Raw genomic sequence first — 19,507 nt, 5'->3', positions numbered from 1 at the left:
CCAGTCCAGGTCTATTTGAGCCACTTCAATTCTGGCAGCTCGATCTACCTGATGGTTGTTTTGCTGTTCTTCAGTAGCCCGACTCTTGGGCACATGAGCATCTACATGGCGCACCTTTACAACCATATTCTTTGTTCGGGCAGCAATGTCTCCCCACAGTTCAGCGGCCCAAATAGGTTTACCCCTTCTTTGCCAGTTATTTTGCTCCCACTGCTGTAACCACCCCCATAAGGCATTTGCTACCATCCATGAGTCAGTGTAAAGATAGAGCATTGGCCACCTCTCCCGTTCAGCAACATCTAAGGCCAGTTGGACGGCCTTTACCTCTGCAAATTGGCTTGATTCTCCTTTCCCTTCGGTGGCCTCTGCAACTTGTCGTGTGGGGCTCCACACAGCACATTTCCATCTGCGATGCTTTCCCACAATACGACACAATCCATCTGTGAACAGGGCATATTTCTTTTCATTCTCTCATTGTATTTCATTGTATGTATTGTATGTATTGTAGTTCATTGTATGGTGGGGCTTCTTTAGCACGCGATACATCTTCTCCTGATGGTGTTTCAAACTTTTTACCTTCAGGCCAGTCCATGATGACCTCTAGGATTCCTGGACGGCTGAGGTTCTCCATCCATGCTCGTTGTGTAATCAGTGCAATCCACTTACTCCAAGTGGCATCAGTAGCATGATGGGTGGAGGGAACCTTTCCCTTGAACATCCAGTTCAGCACTGGCAGTCGAGGTGCCAGAAGAAGCTGTGTTTCAGTACCGACTACTTCAGAAGCAGCCCAAACCCCCTCATAAGCGGCTAAGATCTCCTTCTCAGTTGGAGTGTAGCCCTCTTCTGACCCCCTGTAGGCTCGACTCCAGAATCCCAGTGGTTGGCCTCGGGTCTCTCCTGAGGCTCTTTGCCACAAACTCCAAGTGGGACCGTTCTCTCCAGCAGCAGTATAGAGGATGTTCTTTATACCCTGTCCCGTCCGTACTGGCCCTAGGGCCACGGCACGGGCTATCTCCTGTTTAATCTGTTCAAAAGCCTGCTGCTGCTCAGGGCCCCATGTAAACTCATTTCTCATTCACGTCACATAATAAAGGGGGCTTACAATGAGGCTGTAGTTTGGAACATGCATTCTCCAAAAGCCCACTGCACCCAGAAAAGATTGTGCCTCTCTTTTGCTAGTGGGTGGAGACATAGCAGTGATTTTGTCGATCACATCTGTCGGGATGTGACGACGGCCATCTTGCCACCTTATGCCTAGGAACTGAATCTCCTGGGCAGGTCCTTTCACTTTGCTTCGCTTAATAGCAAAACCAGCGCTCAGAAGAATTTGGATTATTCGCTCTCGTTTTGTAAAGACTTCTTCTGCTGTATCGCCCCACACAGTGATGTCATCAATGTAGTGCAGGTGCTCAGGAGCACTGCCCTGTTCCAATACAGTTTGGATCAACCCATGGCAAATGGTCGGGCTGTGTTTCCACCCCTGGGGCAGACGGTTCCAGGTATACTGAAAGCCCCTCCATGTGAAAGCAAACTGTGGCTTACATTCTTTGGCCAAAGGAATGGAAAAGAAGGCATTAGCAATGTCAATGGTGGCATACCATTTGGCCGCTTTTGACTCATGTTCATACTGGAGTTCTAACATGTCCGGCACAGCAGCACTCAGTGGGGGTGTGACTTCATTCAGGCCACGGTAGTCCACCGTCAGCCTCCATTCTCCACTGGCTTTACGCACTGGCCATATGGGGCTGTTAAAAGGCGAGTGAGTTTTGCTGATCACTCCCTGACTCTCTAGTTGACGAATCAACTTATGAATGGGGAGCAAGGAATCGCTGTTAGTGCGGTACTGCGGTCTGTGCACCGTTTTTGTAGCAATCAGCACCTGTTGCTCTTCCACTCGTAGCAACCCCACAACAGATTGATCTTCTGATAGGCCAGGCAAAACAGACAACTGCTTAACACCTTCTGTGTCTACAGCAGCTATTCCAAAGGCCCATCGATACCCCTTAGGATCCTTGAAATGCCCCTTTCTGAGATAATCAATACCAAGTATACATGGAGCCCCTGGGCCCGTTACAATAGGATGTTTTTGCCAGTCCTTACCAGTGAGGCTTATCTCAGCCTCCAATACAGTCAATTCTTGCGAGCCCCCGATCACTCCAGAAATATGGATTGATTCTGTCCCTTCATGACTCAGGGCATCAGAGTGCACTATGCACCAGTGTCCACCAGGGCCTTGTATTTCAGTGGTTCTGATGTGCCAGGCCATCGAATCCACACAGTCCAATATACTCTATTATCCCTTTCCCCCCCTGACTGAGGGCAGGGCTCCTTTATTCATTACCTGTGGTAACTGGAGCAACTGCACTGGTGGTTGATCTGCTTTGTAATTCTCTCACCCGTGCTCATAGTACAGCAGTAGGTTCACAGTGCCACTTCCTCATGTCTTCTGCATGGTCACTTAGGTAATACCATAAGGCAATTCGCGGTGTATTATCCCTTACTTGAGCCGGAGAGCATCTGCCTCTAACAGCTGAGATTTTTGATGGTGCACGTGAGAAGGAAGGTTCATCGTCTTTAGTTAGGTGGGCTCGCATCATCTCCTTCATCTCCTTCATCTCCTTCATCAGACTCTTTTGATTATCCTGATCTTCATCAAGCATCTGTGATACTGCTACAGGTTTGTCATGGTTGATCAGTTGAGACACTTGCTCCGTCACTTTTGATATAGCAGCAATGGCAGCATGAACTGAGGACAGCAATTGTTCGTAGTTTTGGAGCGTAAGAATTAATTCATAAACTAAGTCCGTTCTCTGTTGTTCGTTGTATCTGTCACACGCTGACATTAGTGTAGCGGCATATTTGTCCGGTGCTGTTGTCACGATTTTCTGCCATACCTCAGGTGTCGTCCTCACTTTTTCAGGGTTGCGGTCTTGGTGTGGGTGGTTAGGAACAAAGTTAGGGTCATACAACATTTCCACCACTCCTATTTCCCTCAAATACTGGATACCCTTTTCAACTGTATCCCATTTTTTCATCGCAATCTTCAAGCCATTTTTGAAGGGATACTTTTCCTTCACGGCTATTAACACTCGCTCCCAGAGGGAGGCAGCCTCATCCGAACATCGACTAATTCCTCTATCAATAGCTGGATCTCTGGCAATGGCACCTAGCTGGCGAGCTTCATTACCATCCAGAGACAAGCTATGGGCCCCACTGTCCCAACAGCAAACCAACCAGGAAACAAGAGTTTCATTTGGGTGCCGTGTAAACTCCTTTCTTGAACCTTGGATTTCAGTCATCTTTAGAGGCTGGCGAGTAGTAATAGAGATTTCCTCCTCATCACTCTCTTCTGCATGTTTCCTAGTTTTTCCTTTTGCCTTTCGCAATGGTGGTGGTTCTGAGGAGGGCCCCTTGCCCCGATCTTCCTCCACCTCCTCCTCTTCTCTTTTTTGTTCAAGACGTGAAGACACTCGTTTCCATTTCTTGCCCTCCACAGGAGCAACTGGTATTGTTACTGGTGTCTCCTTTGATTGATTAGATTTGACTTGGGGATTTTCCCCTTTGGCTTGAACCTCAGCTCGGAAACTCTCTCTCTCCAGAATGGTATTATATAGGGCACGGTAAGCACAAGCCAAACCCCAAATAAGTTGTACCTCCTTAGATTTATGTAAGCCGCATCGTCCCTGACTCAAATACTGGCTTAGTTTCTCAGGATCCCACAAGTGTTCAAGAGTAAAATCCCATGACACTGCGGGTCCCCATGCTTCTAAGACCTTTCCTAAACCTCTCCATATTCCCTGCCAGTCATCATTCTCTGGTTTTGGAGGAGACTCCTTATTACGAATGCGTTGGAGTACATTCAGGAAAATTAACGACACGCACACCAACATGAGTATTAATTCAAGATTTGAAAAACGTTTGATAAACTGAGAAGAAACAGGTCTGAACATCGTGTTGTTTGTAAAATTAGCTATTCCATTTGGGATGTAGCTGTTAGTGAAATTAGCCATTCCTTCTGGGATGTAAATGTCAAAATTCAAATCATACCACATTGCATATAGGTAAAATATAGGTGTCTCCATCAGTGCCATTAGGTAGTTATATATGAATGCAATTCCACAACACACAAGTGTGAGATGGATTATTGGCCAGTAGGTTGTGAGTAACACCATTGCTTTTAATACTTTACCCAGCACCCCCACGATAACGAGTGGGTTCATCGCTGGTGCTTGCTAAAAAGGGGTTAATGAATTGAAGCTAACAAGAGGAGGGAAAAAAAAAGAAAAAAAAAAGGCACTACCCAGACGAAGTAGTGCTCAAAGTTTACAAATATCCCAGAACACTGGCAGTACACCTAATCTTTCAAGGTCAGGTTTTCCAGCACAGAAACCTGAACTACTGATAATGCTCCCTAATGAAGCTCTCTAAGAGCAGAGAGAAAAAGAGATTCGTTCTAAAAGCTAAAAAGCAGCGAGCCCCACGTTGGGCGCCAAAAATCTGTCACGGAGTTGACTAGATCAAGCTATGTTCGTGACAGGGGCGACAGGCCTCTGCCCTCCTCCCCCACCCCAGTCCCACAAAAAATGGGAAGGAGGGAAGGGAGGAAAAGAGCAGCGGCAACAATCTATGAAGGAAAACTTATTTTACTATAATATCGGAATACAAGATAACACAATATATACAATTTAATTGAAATTGAGATTAATAAATCAGACAAGACGAGAGAGAGAGAGTTCCCGGGACCAAGTCAAGCCTGAAAAGCTTGGAACAGCTAGGAAAGCACCCTCCAGCACCCACTGCAAGGCAGCAAGAGAGCGCCCCCCCACCCGGAAGGGCCAGATCCCATGACTGCTGTAATGTACAGGGATAGGTACCTGGAATTGGGGCAGTGACACTTTAATGCCCCGTACACTACATGATGTTTTGATGTGGAATACTGAAACCCAAAAACAAAAAAAACATAGAACCATGACAGCTTTTTAATAAAACACAGAATTTTTGTTGACTTTTCAAAGTAAAAGTAAATATTTCTCCCTTCCTTCCTCGAGAGTACCACTCTTTAGCAAGGTATTTTGTGAAGGTCTTTGATACACTGAAATAGTTAATGATCCCAAAAAACACATTATACTGGAATGTAAGGTCCCCGCTAGCAATTTTTTTCATTTCTTCATGCACTGTACATTTAAGTACATACAAAATAAATGAATGGTAGAGGCCAGAATCTCAAAACACAACTCATACAGAATCAACTAGCATTATTTTCTTGGTACTTGGATGACAATGACTTGCTATTAGTATTACTACTTGCTGTTACCATAGCTACTTACTATTTCTATAGGTGAAGAAATTAAGACTTTTCCTCCTGTGGCAAGACTTTAAAGTCGCGCTATAGCTGATAATTGCAGTACAGTGCTCTTAAATGCCCATTTAGAAAACAATGTTTTTTAGTAGTTACAGGAGAATCACATTAAGAACACATCAAGTAAGTTTTAAGTTTTACAAGGACACAAGATTTATAGATTTATACAAATTTGCAGTTACACCTTGCGGTTCAAACAAAAGGATGCAACTGAAGGAAAGCTGAACTGGCTTAATTCTCTTAAGCTCAAGAGGATGTTCATTTAATCAACTGGTGTTTGTCATTCTGCAGAGAGGTAGTGTGGGTGGAGCTGCACTGCCCACCCTTGATCTTGATTAGGCCTCCAGGTTATAAGCAGTCTCAGCTTAAACCACACAGGGCAAACACAGGTTGGTTGAAGTCACCTGCTTCAGAGCTGGCCCAGTTCTGTGCGAACTCGCTCAGGAAACCAGCTCACCTATTGGCAGTCTGCAAGAAAACAAATTTAGCATGGTCTCCACTAGACAGATAGCTCGCTCAAAAGAGACAAAGAGATGTGCCAACCCAGACGGAGGGCCTGCTCAGAGATGTGTCTGTTCGGGCCTCTGGTTGCAGTGGGTTCGCTGATGCCGGGGAAGGGCAGCGGGGAGACTGTGCTCAGGTGGAAGGTCAGCTCACAGTGGTGGCTGAGCTCAAGGAGGAGGTGGAGAGACTAAGGAGCTTCAGGGCATGTGAGCAGGAGATTGATTGGTGGAGTAACTCCCTAGTGTGCCAGAGGGAAGGGCGCTGGGAGGATGCCCCCCACAGTGCAGTGGAACCCCTGTCCTGTTGCGCTGAGGTAGGGGACCAAAAAGACAAGGAGGGTTGGAAGCAAGTCCCAGTTTGGCATCAGCAGCAACCCCCCTCTCCCCTCTTACTCCCTATCTCGCTTTCCCAGGTGCCCCTCCATAACAGATTTGAGGCCCTGGATCTTGAGGGAGGAGTAGAATGATAAAATAATGAAAACAGAAGTAATGAATAGTTGGCTTAGAGGCTGGTATCGAGGCAGGAACTTTGTTTTTCATTTATCATCGGGCAGTTTACTCAGCCCCTGGCCTGTTGTCCATGGATGGAACTCACCTGTCTCAAAGGGATAAACAAATTCTAGTCAGCAGCTAGCAGGGCTTATCAAGAGAGCTTTAAATTAGCTAAGATGGGGGAAAAGACAAAACAGGGCTCACCAGAGATGAACCTAAAGAAACAATACTGGATCTGGAGGTGAGGCAGATGTCTCAGCTGAAGTGCATCCACACCAATGCACACAGCATGGGCAACAAGCAGGAGGAGCTGGAAACAATTGTGCAGCAGGCTAATTATGATCTCGTTGCTATTACTGAAACACGGTGGGACCACTCTCATGACTGTGATGTATGGTTAAAAGCTCTCCAGAAGGGACAGACAAAGAAGGAAGGGTGGTGGCGTGGCCATTTTATATTAAAGAGTGTTTTGATGTTGAAGAGCTTGGGGTTGGGAATGATAAAGTTGAGTGTCCATGGATATAGAACAGGGGGAAGGCCTGTAGGGCGACATCTTGGTGGGGGTCTGTTATAGACCACCTAATGAGGATTAAGAGAAGGACGAGGCATTCTATGGGCAGCTTGCCGAAGCTGAACAACCCCAGAACTCAATCTCATGGGAGACTTCAACTTCACTGATATATGTTAGAAATATAATAAAGTGCAGAGGAAGCAGTCCAAAACGTTTCTAGAGTGTGTGGCAGATAGCTTCCTTACACAGCTGGTATGAGAGCCTATCAGGGGTGGTGCCCTGCTAGACCTGTTCTTTACTAACAGAGAAGGACTGATGGGAGCTGTGAAGGTTGGGGACTTGTAAGATATTACTCTGTCAACTTCTGTGTCTCAAAGCTTGCTGGGGACACAGATGGACTTGTTCAAGTCCCAAGCAAGGATTGTAAAATCCTTTGTCTGAAGGACACACATGAACAAGTCCAGGCAAGTCCTGGGCAAAGAACCTCATCTCCCTCCTATAAATTGGAGCAAGACATTTTTATTGGCGTAGTAGGCAGGATACCCGCTGTGAGAGTGTTGTCCTTCCAGATATAATTTGAAAGTTTTTTTTCTGTGTGCACCTCCTGGAGTTGCAAGGAGCGATAGTTTTGAAAATTTAGACGTGAGTCCTTCTCCAGGAAGACCGCTCCATATTCTCAAACGTTACCTTTTATGTGTGTACCTCTCGGGGACATATTTTGACTATTTGCATTTTGATTAATACGTGTTTGCCTCCTCGTGAAGACTTCTCTGGTTATTTGGTGACTGAAGTGTGAAACTTGAAGTGATATTTTGTGACTTAAAACGTGTGTGCCTCTCCAAGAAGTTTTATTTACTCTTGGAACCTAGAAAGTGTTTACAGTTTTTTTTAGCCTCTTATCTTTTTGTGCTCCCCTCAACAGAAGGGAGGAGTGATTGGAACATTTGCATTTGTTTAGGTGTGGTATATCTCCCTGGGAGGAGCGGTAAGGAGTAACCGAGCTTTTGAATACGTGTACCTCCTCCTCCCTTAGTGTAGATCTTTCATTGTATTAAGAAATGAGTAACAGCATTGCCAGTATGAAAAGTGAAGATGTGTTATTTGACCTTTTAGAAAAGCATGGTGCTCGTCCCTCTTTATCAGGGGTGGACTGGGCACACCAAAATTGGCATAATTTGCAGAGTGTTTCAGACCGTATTAGTGTCTTACAGAATGAGGCTCGTACACGAGCTGGAAAGTCGTTTATTTGTGCCGTACTCAGGGCTGCTTTAAAAGCTGCCGTGGAGTTCCGAAATGAAAAGCATTCGGCAGAACTCCAAACCATAGAAGCACTACAGGAATTGGTGAGAGTTACACAAGAATTGGTAAAAACTCTGCAGAATCAAATCAAGGAACAATTAGAAAGAGAGAAACATAATTCGGCCTTGCTGCAGATGGCTTTCAAAGAACTGTTAACACGTAAAGATACTAATGATACTGTCACCCATAGTTTGCCTCAAGAAAAAACTTTTCCTCAGGAGGAACTACAAGAAATAAAGGAAAGACTAGACAAATTAGAAATCCCAATAGCTCCATTGCGTCCCTTGATAAAAACAGAATATACCTTCGATAACAGCGAGGATCTAGATCCTCAAATGAACGTTAGGGAAATTCCCTTCTCGGCCACCGAGCCTGCAAAACTGAAAAGGGACTTTAGCCGCTCTCCAAAGGAATCAGAAACAGAATATGTATGGAGGGTGAGTCTCACTGGTGTTCGGTTAGATTCGGTTAACAGAAAAGGAAGCAGAAGGTTACTGGGGACCAGGAGTATTTTTAACTACTGGAAACAATCGTGCTCCCTGGTCATTAACACAGAGGGCTGCCTATTGGGCAGGTGGTCTCAACCCTTTAGAAAGGGGAGACCCTCTTGCCATTACTGGAACAACTGACCAATTAGTAGAAAGCGTTCAAAAGGCTGCTTGTCTCCAATTGATGTATGATAGAAAGCTGCAGCCGCATCATGGATCGCCCATGATGATGCCTGTTGATCCTGAGAGAATGACCCCTTTAATTAGAGGGCTTCCGGAATCACTAAAACCCGCAGGCATACAATTACAAGCAAGGATACAAGCTATGTCACAGGGAGAAAGAACACCGGCAGTGTTAGAAGAAACTGTAACCACCAACCATCTGCAGTCAGGATGCAAAGTATGGACGTAGGGGGAGGTAGCCGAAGAGTTAATTAACTATGGAAGAAAATATGGGCCGGTGGTTTCTTTCCCCAGTAAATCTGAGCCAAGAGGTGTGAGGCTTGCAGCAGCCAGTCTTGCCCCCAGGCTACCTAGCCCAAAACTTAATGGAACTGAAAAGGGTTTGTCTCCAATAAAAACAAGTAGACGGAGCGTTGATCATAAACGTAATGGACTTTGGACTCTGGGCTGGAAAAAGGGTATTCCACAAAATTTGATGGATGGATTGACAACAGATAGGCTTGAGATGCTTGTTACTGGATGGCTGACTAGACTTGAGGAAAGTAAAAAACCAGTTCCCAGTGCCCCCCCGTGACACCTGCAGAGCTACCAGAACCACTGGGAAACTAATTCCTTCACCTCTCTCAAGTGACCGGGGCGGTGAAGGGTGGATGCATTAGGAAGCTCACAACAAAGGGAAACACTGATCTCCCAGGCCAGCCTGTGTCGATTGGCTCAGCTACCCTGAGGCTGGTTTCCCTAACCTTAATGGGATACCTTAACAAATATCCTTGGAAGGCCAAGGACACCGCAAAAAAGGAATATAAAATTAACACTTGCTGGATTGTTCCCTCATTTTTTAACCATATTAACAAAGCCCCCCCGAAAAAAGGGCAAGTCGGTGTCTCCTTTTATTTTTTCAGAATACTCCTATGGACCTTGACTGAACACAGAAAGGACTCTAATGTTTTATGACAAAAATATTGAAAATTTGATCATGTTAGAATACTGAATATACCTCTTGATTACATTTTGTATTTTGGTTGCAAAAGTACTATGTTTTGTGTTGTTGTGGGTGGTAATGTTGTATCTCTATTTGTTATATTTATTTGTTATTGGTTATTGCCAAATGTATGGTTGTCTCTTTTCACTTTCTACTTTTTATTCATCATGTAACATTCGTGTCAGCACTCCTGAGGTACCACTGAGTGGTGTCTGTGGAAAGTTGATATTGTGTGCTGTTGCAACTCTTATGTTTGTTAATTGTATGGTTCCGTGTTTTATAAGATGTGTTGTATCACCTATGTAGTTTGTAACCTCCTCTACTGATGGGGAAGTCGAGCACATCAGGGCCCAGCCTGAGAAATCTTTTGTAATGATTATATTATATATTTGATTCCTTGCCCCCTTCCCTCCTTTACCTTTATGCTTGCTATCCTTTTCTCACCATCGTGGATCATCTGTGTCCCATTTTAAAGCAACCTTTGAGTCACGGGGTGGTGTAAGATATTACTCTGTTAACGTCTGTGTCTCAAAGCTTGCTGGGGACACAGATGGACTTGTTCAAGTCCCGAGCAAGGATTGTAAAATCCTTTGTCTGAAGGACACACATGAACAAGTCCAGGCAAGTCCTGGGCAAAGGTTGTGAGATCCTTTGGGGGACACAGATGGACAAGGCCAGGGGCAACGAGAGCAAGATGAACTGCAGCTAAATAGCTGAGAAATGCTCCTTTGTGTGGACCTATCTCAGAATGATGGCCATCTCAGGGGGTACTCAATGACTCTTGCTCAAGGCCCATCCTTGTCACGTAGGCAGGAGAACAAGGAGGATAAAAGAGGAACTGAAAATCATGAGGATAGGTTTCTGACAACAGATTCCTCATGAAGAACGGAGAATTTCTGGCAGCAGATTCCTCATGAAGAAGAACAGAGGTTTTCTGGCAACAGATTCCTCCTGAAGAAGAAGAGGGATTCCTGATGATCAGATTCCTCGTGAGGTGACTCCTGCATGCTGTCGAACTCTCCTGTGCCTGCTGCCTGAGCGCTGCTGCTGCAGCTTCAAGTATTGGCTCCTCGACTTCCTCGTCTACCTGCCCGCTGCCCAAGGCCGGCCACACTGCTACTCCCCGTCCCCCTGCTGCGTCTGTCTGGGACCTTCAAACGCCGTGCAACGGGACCGCTGCTGGATCCTGCTGGTGACTATCCCCGCTTTACGCAACTCCTGCTCCTCTTCCATCTTTTCTATCGCCCTCCTTCCCTTCCCCGTCTTCCTGATTAGGTTTGGTAATAAACTGGATGGAACAACATATGAACCGTTGTTTCTTAATCTCACGTCGGGTATACAGATATTAAAAGAACCTCATCTCCCTCCTATAAATTGGAGCGAGACAGGACTGTCTTGGGCAGAGCGACCATGAAATTAAAAAGGTTGCTATTCTTCGAGATGGCAGAAGGATGACTGGCAGAACTGCTATCTTGAACTTCTAGAGGGTGGATTTTGCCCTGTTCAGGATACTTGTTGCAGGGGTCCCTTGGGAGTCGCTCCTTAAAGGTAAAGGGGTCCTTGGATGCTCCTCAAGATGGAAATCTTAAAGGCACAAGAACAGGCTGTCCCTGAGTGCTGTAAGGCAAGCCATAGGGGAAGAAGACTGGTGTGGATGAGCTGGGAACTATTGTTGTGACTGAGAAAAATACATCTCCGAGAATCCCAGTCTCTGAAAGAAGGAACAGGCTACTTGGGGAGACTACAAAAAAGTTGTGATGGTATGCAGGAAATTAGGCAAAAGCCCAGCTTGAACTCAGATTGGCCACTGCAGAGAAAGAGAACAACAAATCCTTTTATAAATATATTAACAGAAAGAGAAGAACCAAGGAGAATTTCCATTCCTTACTAGATGCAGCAGCAAATGTGACCACTGTGGACAAGGAAAAGGCTGAGGCACTCAACACTTTCTTTACATCTGCCTTTGAGACTCACATCAGTTATCCTCAGGGCACCTTATTTGCAGAATATGCCCCTGGCGATTCAGGTGGAGACAGTTAGAAAACTCCTCCTCCATCTGGACTGTCACAAGTCCATGGGACCAGACAGGCTCCACCCTCAGGTGCTGAGGGAGCTGGCAGGGGTGATTGTTGAGCCCCTTTCCACCATCTATCAGCACTCCTGGTTGTCTGGAGAGGTCTCAGTGGATTGGAGGCTTGCCAATGTGACTCCCATCTACAGGAAGGGTCATAATGAGGATCTGGGGAACTACAAGCTTGTCAGTCTAACCTCGGTACCAGGGAAAGTTATGGAGCAAATCACCTTGGGTGAGATCACACAGCACGTGCGTAGTGTCCAGGCGATCAGGCCCAGCCAGCACAGGTTCATGAAAGGCAGGTCATGCTTGAGCAACCTCATCTCCATCTACAACTGGGTGAACAGACTGGTAGATGAGGGAAAGGCTGTTGATGTAGTCTACCTAGACTTCAGCAAAGCCTTTGACACGGTCTCTCACAGTATTCTCTTGGGGAAACTGGCTGCCTGTGGCCTGAACAGGTATACCCTTCTTTGGGTAAGGAACTGCCTAGAGGGCCATGCCCAGAGGGTAGCAGTTAATGGAGTTAAGTCCAGCTGGTGACCCGTTTGTTACAAGTGGTGTCCCCCAGGGGTCTGTACTGGGGCCCATCTTGTCTTTATTGATGAGGGGATCAAGTGTACCCTCGGTACGTTTGCAGATAACACCAAGCTGGGAGGTAGTGTTGATCTGCCTGAGGGTAGGGAGGCCCTTCAGAGGTATCTGGATAAGCTGAATCGCTGGGCTGAGGTCAATGGGATGAGGTTCAACAAGGCCAAGTGCCGGGTCCTGCAATTTGGCCACAACAACCCCAGGCAGCGCTATTAGGCTTGGGGCTGAGTGGCTGGATGCCTGTGAAGAGGAAAGGGACCTGGGGGTGTTGGTTGATGCTCGGCTGAACATGATCCAGCCCTGGTGGCCAAGAAGGCCAATGCCATTCTGGCCTGCATCAGAAACAGTGTGGCCAGCAGGAGCAGGGAGGTGATCATCCCCCTGTACTCAGCACTGGTGAGGCCGCACCTTCAGTGCTATGTTCAGTTTTGAGCCCCTCAGCGCAAGAAAGACATCAAGGCCCTGGAACGTTTCCAGAGAAGGGCAACAAAACTGGGAGAGGTCTGGAGCGCAGGTCTTACTGGCGAACGGCTACAGGAGCTGGGATTGTTGAGTCTGGAGAAGAGGAGGCTCAGGGGAGACCTCATCACACTCTGTAACTGCCTGAAGGGAGGTTGCGATGAGGAGGGATTTGGCCTCTTCTCTCAGGACAACAAACAGGACCCGAGGAAAAGGCGACAAGTTGTGCCATGGGAGATTTAGATTAGATGTAAGAGAAAACTTGTTCTCTGAAAGAGTGGTCAAGCGCTGGAATAGCCTGCCCAGGGAATTGGTGGAGTCACTGTCCCTGGCACTATTCAGCAGGCATCTGGATGAGGTGCTACGAGATATGGTTTAGTAGCTTAGTGGGTAGTAATGTTGATACAGGAGGAGGAGGACAGTTGGACAAAATGATTTTGTAAGTCCTCTCCAACCTTGTGATTCTATGATTCTGTATATTCTGTGATATTTTTTGATGTTCTAAGGATATTGCTGACTATTAACAAAGTACATATAGGCAAATATCTAATGTCATTTGGGGGTAAATTTGGAAGTGTTATTTATCATCTGTACGTAAGGAAATTATGTAAATTTAATAACCATGAATTCTGCGTAAGAAAAAACTTAGTATGATTAGAAATTCTGTTGTATAGCACTATACATGAAGCAAGACATTGCTAAATAATGTAGAATTTTCTATTTGACATTGTATACACAGACCCACAGCAATTGAAATAACACAAAAGTTTGACACTGTTTACCATTGTGGCTAGCACACAATGACCAATTTGTTTCTCAAGTCTACTGTTAGATTATCTGCCTTCAAACTTGAGATATGAATGACACAGAGCTGATACGAAACATACCACTTCCAATTTTACTTGTTTGTGAAAATATTTTATTCTCCAAATTAGATTATCTTTCGTATACTAGTTTTTTCTTTCATTATCTTTCATTTACTAGTTTTAGTAAGATTCATTTGGGCAAAAAAAGAGCTGCAACACAGGCACTTAGAATCACTTTTCTCTATTTTGCAATTAAAGTTACCTTAGTAAATCTTTATCTATACAGAAGAATACAGATATTTTCAGTGCTATGGAGTCTCATATCAATTTTTTAAGAAATAAATAGTTGATAAACCAAGAAAAGTTCTTTTTCCAGTTACACAAATATGGAACCAATACACAACTTCTGGAAGCTGAAAAATTTTAACAGGGTTTGTGCGAGAAACAAGGCAAAACAGTTGAACATATTTGACTACTGATAGAACTGAACACAGAACTTACCTGGATGCAATATATTTTTCATACATTTCTTCTCTAGCTTTTTTGGCATCCTCCAACTGAATCTGAAGCCTTTCAAGACGATCTTCTTCATGTGCACGGCGAACACTAAGCTCCATGTTCTGGCGATTAAGGTAATCTTTATCTTTTTGCAAGAGGTTGAGGGATTGTTGTATGGTTGCCAGCTATAAATTAAAAATAACTCTGTCACCATGAACTTAAAGATAAATATTTAACCAATATACATATACATACATTTTCATTTTAATTCTCTTTCGTAAATCAATTGAACTGAAAAAAACTATACTTATAATTACAGTTAATGTAAGTTGTAACCCTGTGTTGAAAAAAAGACTTCAATTTTATGAATTTTCATGATTGATTTCTCATAGTTGTCCCCTGAAAAGATGTGAAGTGTCCTTTAATATTCCTGAGTATCTACTAACCGTGAGGTAACTAAGCAGTGATAGTACTAAATCAGAAATTACAGATACTGAATTTGAGTCTTGATGTGAATCCACAGTATATAATTTTGATGTGAATCCACAGTATAATTTTGAGAGTGTTGTAGCCTCATACCGGCTACAACACTCTCAAAATTTCTCCTCCTCTGGAATACCTGCTGTGTAAACAAAATTGTACTCTCTCTTGGTGTTTCCTGGGAAGATTTCTATACATAAACCCAGCTTAAAAACTGGTCTCGTTTTTACATGGAAGATGCATTGAGTTGCATTAAACCATCCAAAAATTAGACAACTGTAATAGAAATCAAATAACTTATTTCTTGGGATTCAGTAAAAACTCTCTCACTCCAGAAAAGCTATTGTAAAGTTACATCTACCTCAGATAAAAATAAAAATTAGTAATGCAGAGAGTTTTGGATGATCCACTCCTAACTAGCTTAAGATAAAAAACTAATCCTGGAGGTTTAGTGAAGAAATCTTCCCTATAAACAATCTAGATGCAGAAATAGCGATAATGGATACTGAGTAACGGAAGCTTGTACTAGAATAAACTATCAAAATCCAATAGATCAAGGTAGCGGATTTGGAAACATTGCAAATGTGTCTGAGTCCTTTGAATCAGAAGCGCTCAACAGGGAGCCATCACTGAACCACTGTGACTGCTGAATAAATGAGGTGACAAACAAGACAAAAAATAGGAAGTTTAATGTTTACCTCCTTTGATAAATCATTTCTTTCTTTAGCTTGTGCTTTATGTGAAATTTCCAGTATTTCGTATTTTCTTCTGAGTTCTGACAATTCATGTTCAAATACATCTCGTTCACTGTGAAAAGAAGGTAAAATGTGTAAGATGTAATGAATAAGAATCTTCTTCATTCTTAATTTCTTTAACTTCTTTCAGTTCATAACAATGAATTCCGCCACTAATGATAATCTTTCTTAGTTACTAGCTCTTGCAACTGAATCATATTATAGGAAAGAATTTTCTTATATATTTGAACAATAATCCTTAATTACAGTACAGTAATTCTGAATTTCTATCCTAAATTATTTCATTCACTTCTGATTATTCTTCTTTAGTGTAACTTTGGATTGTTCAGTTCTCCAATTAGCAATGAGTTTTACACAATCTTGCCCAACCTTTTAGTTTTCTCAAGTTTTTAACGCTATTTCTCTTGAATCTTTCATAGACATTGAATTTGCATGAAGACATTTGTCTGATTAGACCCTAGTCTTCATCCTATTCAGACATCTTCCTAATCAGACAGAAAGCGGAGTAGAATTGTTTTCATCTTCTTCTTTCTCTTGTACACAGTCACTTGATGCCAGCGGGAGTTGTACTATTCTTCTCACGTTAAAAATTCATACAACACACTTGCAAAGTTTATGCTGTGTCCTCAATAACGGTGATTTCCATATGTACAAAGAAGCAGCTTTATGTCACCACTATATCTTATCCTGTCAGAACAATGGAATGAATGAGCCTGCATAAGTCTGCAGTTTGGAAAAAAAATCTCATCAGCTTTGTATTACACGTAGCATAGTTTTAAAACTAAGATAACTTGTAGTACACAAGAACCAGAAGATTTAACAGAAAATTTTTAAAGGCAGAAATGAGTCTGGAAATGATTAACTCCTGCAATGCTCTCAAATATCCCGATGCAGGCATGCCAATAATGCTCTACCCCTCCCCTTCGTCTGTGCCTACCTAGATGAATACAGCCTACTCTCTCAAATACAGGTCTGGCACGTTCATTCATGCCTTTTTCAACTCAAGACTTATTTTAAATGTACACTGTTAAACACTGGGTCCTTTCACAAGCAAGTTATTACAATTCACTTAATAAGATGCAGTTGCACACAGGAAGCAAACCATAGCATCAATCCATCCTATTTGCAACAAGCTTCCAGGTAGATTCCAAGGTTATTTTAGTATATATGGCTGTGAACAGTTATCCATAAGACAGACTCTCTTTCAGATGGGTTAGTGGCACAGTCATTTGTTTCAGTAACAGTATTTGACCTTATTCAACACGAACAAGGAACTGACAGAGTTTTCTATTCACCAATCTCACTTTTTAATCCATTTCCCAACAAATCTACCAAGGGCCAGATTTCTTGTAAGTACACTGAAAAAGCCATCTGGGAGCTGGACTGTGAACTACATGTCTATGAGAATATTTATAAAGAAGTTCATTTTCACTCTTTTGCTTATGATGTGGGCATTCAAAGCATAGGCAAGAACTCATTTTTTTTTAAACGAAGAGAGACACTTGAAAGTTATACTAAGATTCTCCGGCAAGTAGAATTTTAGAATCTGACCTATAAAAATCCTTCAACATGGTTAACAACCAGAAATCTTAACATTTAAATTTTCAAACGTGAATTCCCAAGGTTCTACTCTCTATTTACTGTGCAATCACACTTCAGTTAAGCACTGGGCCTTCTATTAAATGATAGCTTTTAAACTCTGAAAAAAAATATATTAGTTTTAACATGTTTAATATCAACAGCTCCCATGTCTTTACATGCAATGCAACTGGCAGGCTTTTCTGAAAATACAGTAAATTGAAGAATGTAAGTTTTCAGATTGAAGATGTAAACTTTAATTTGATGCATCAGATTCTGTAGCGTTTTTCATTTTATTCTACAAGAGACAATTGGGCCGTTAGTGGATAGAAGAAAAATGAGGTACATATGAGCAAAAAAAAGATCATGAAATGGAACTTCAATCCTGACGGACAAAACTAGAGTATTCTATTAATATTTGCATGTTAGTAGGAAACTTCTAGAGATTTTAGAGACCTACCATTTCACTTTATCATAGTTCTCTTGTCTGAAATCACCTTGCTGAATCATCTGCTTGGTATCAGCCAGTTCCAGTGTTAAGCGTTGGCATTTAACCTCAAGTTCTGACCGACTTCGCCTCTCGTTTTCATAGTTCTAGAAGGCAAGACATTTTAAAATGAGCACAGCTTCATTGATAATTACTTAAAACATTCATGGACTGAAGGTTGAGAAGTCCACTTACAAATATTCAGATGGTACTATTTCCATTTTTCTAAGTATTTGGACATCTAGCATAGTTGATTAATATACGTATTTTTTCCTAACAATTCCTAAGGCTTTTGTCCACTAGCCCACCTTTGTAGCCCACTAGTAGCCTTCGAATACAGTACAGGTTGTACACTATTTTATGGGACAGAAGTCATACTACTATTACAACATTTTAAAGCCAGTAGGCTTGTGAAGATACTTGCTGGTCTATTTGAAAAAGAAGAAAGACATTTGATGATTCAGAAACTTCCAGAAAAAAAAATAATCAGCCAAATCCCAAATTTAATCTGGTAATTGATATTTGTTTGTCAATCATAGATACGGTGGAAGAAAAAAAAACGAAAAAAAAAAAGAAGGGGAAAAAGAAGTGCTTATTCCACTCCTACAGTAATTCATTGTCCCCTTTTAATCCTGCAGATATCTTAAGACACTGTTATGGGAACTAGAAAATTGGATCCAAGAGAACACACAGAAAAAAAACTTTTAAAACGCTGGCTATCCATTATGGAGATTCCTTACCCACTGTACTTTTAGAATCATAGAATCAAAGAATCACCAATGTTGGAAAAGACCCACAGGATCACCCAGTCCAACCATCCACCTATCACTAATAGCACTCACTAAACCATGTGCCTCAACACAACGTCCAAACGGTCGCTGAACACCTCCAGGGTCGGTGATTCCACTACCTCCTTGGGCAGCCCATTCCAGTGCCTGACCACTCTTTCAGACAAGCAGTATTTCCTAACGTGCAGCCTAAATTTCCCCTGGCACAGCTGGAAGCCATTCCCTCTAGCCCTATCACTAGTTACACAAGAGAAGAGGCCAACCCCAAGCTCACTACAACCTCCCTTCAGGTAGTTACAGACTGCAGTGAGGTCTCCCATGAGCCTCTCTTCTTCAGACTGAACAATCCCAGCTCCTTCAGCCGCTCCTCATAAGGCCTGTGCTCCAGACCCCTCACAAGCCCTTCTCTGAATATAGTCCAGGACCTCAATGTCTTTGTTGCAGTGAGGGGCCCAAAACTGGACACTGTACTCAAGGTGCTGTCTCACCAGTGCCTCTGAGTACAGGGGAACAATCACTTCCCTGTTCCTGCTGGCCACTCTTATTTCTGATGCAAGCCAGGATGCCATTGGCCTTCTTGGCCACCTGGGCACACTGAAGGCTCATGTTCAGCCGAGCATCAATCAATACCCCCAAGTCCATTTCCTCTACACAGTCTCCCAGCCACTCACCCTCAAGCCTGTAGCGTTGCCTGGGGTTCCTGCGGCCAAAATGCAGGACCCGGCATTTGGTCGTGTTGAACCTCTTCCCATTGGCTTCAACCCAGCTCTCCAGCCTGTCCAGATTCCTCTGCAGGCCTCCCTACCCCAGGCAGATTTACACTTCCAGCAAACTTGGCGTCATCTGCAAACTTACTGAGGGTGCACTCAGTGTCCTCACCTAGATCATCAATAAAGATATTGAAGAGGACAGGCCCCAGCACCAACCCCTGGGGAACACAACTCGTGACTGGTCGCCAGCTAGATTTAACTCCATTCATAACCACTCTCTGGGCTCAGCTCTCCAGCCAGTTCCTTATGCAGCCAAGAGGTACCTGTCCAAGCCATGGGCTGCAGCTTCTGCAGAAGAATACTGCAGGAGGCAGAGACTGTGGGAGGCTTTGCTGAAGTTAAGGCAGATCACATCAACAGCCATTCCCTCACCATCCAGGCGGGTCACTCCATCATAGGAGATC

At 43.5% G+C, this 19,507-nt stretch overlaps 1 protein-coding gene across 1 annotated transcript in view; it reads right to left on the bottom strand.

The window, feature by feature from the left end:
- Positions 1–19,507, bottom strand: part of PIBF1 (progesterone immunomodulatory binding factor 1) — a gene marked incomplete at both ends in the record, with an annotated part of 161,532 nt that overhangs the window by 118,742 nt on the left and 23,283 nt on the right. The window contains 3 exons of the mRNA XM_079547492.1: positions 14,249–14,430; positions 15,424–15,532; positions 17,519–17,652. Coding sequence (XP_079403618.1) covers positions 14,249–14,430; positions 15,424–15,532; positions 17,519–17,652 — 425 coding nt within the window. The remainder of the gene's footprint in view (positions 1–14,248; positions 14,431–15,423; positions 15,533–17,518; positions 17,653–19,507) is intronic.

The sequence above is a fragment of the Tetrao urogallus genome (genome assembly GCF_951394365.1).
Source record: "Tetrao urogallus genome assembly, chromosome: 1".
NCBI lineage: Eukaryota > Metazoa > Chordata > Aves > Galliformes > Phasianidae > Tetrao > Tetrao urogallus.
Note: the sequence above shows the minus strand (reverse complement) of the source record. Positions and strands in the feature narration are given on the sequence as shown.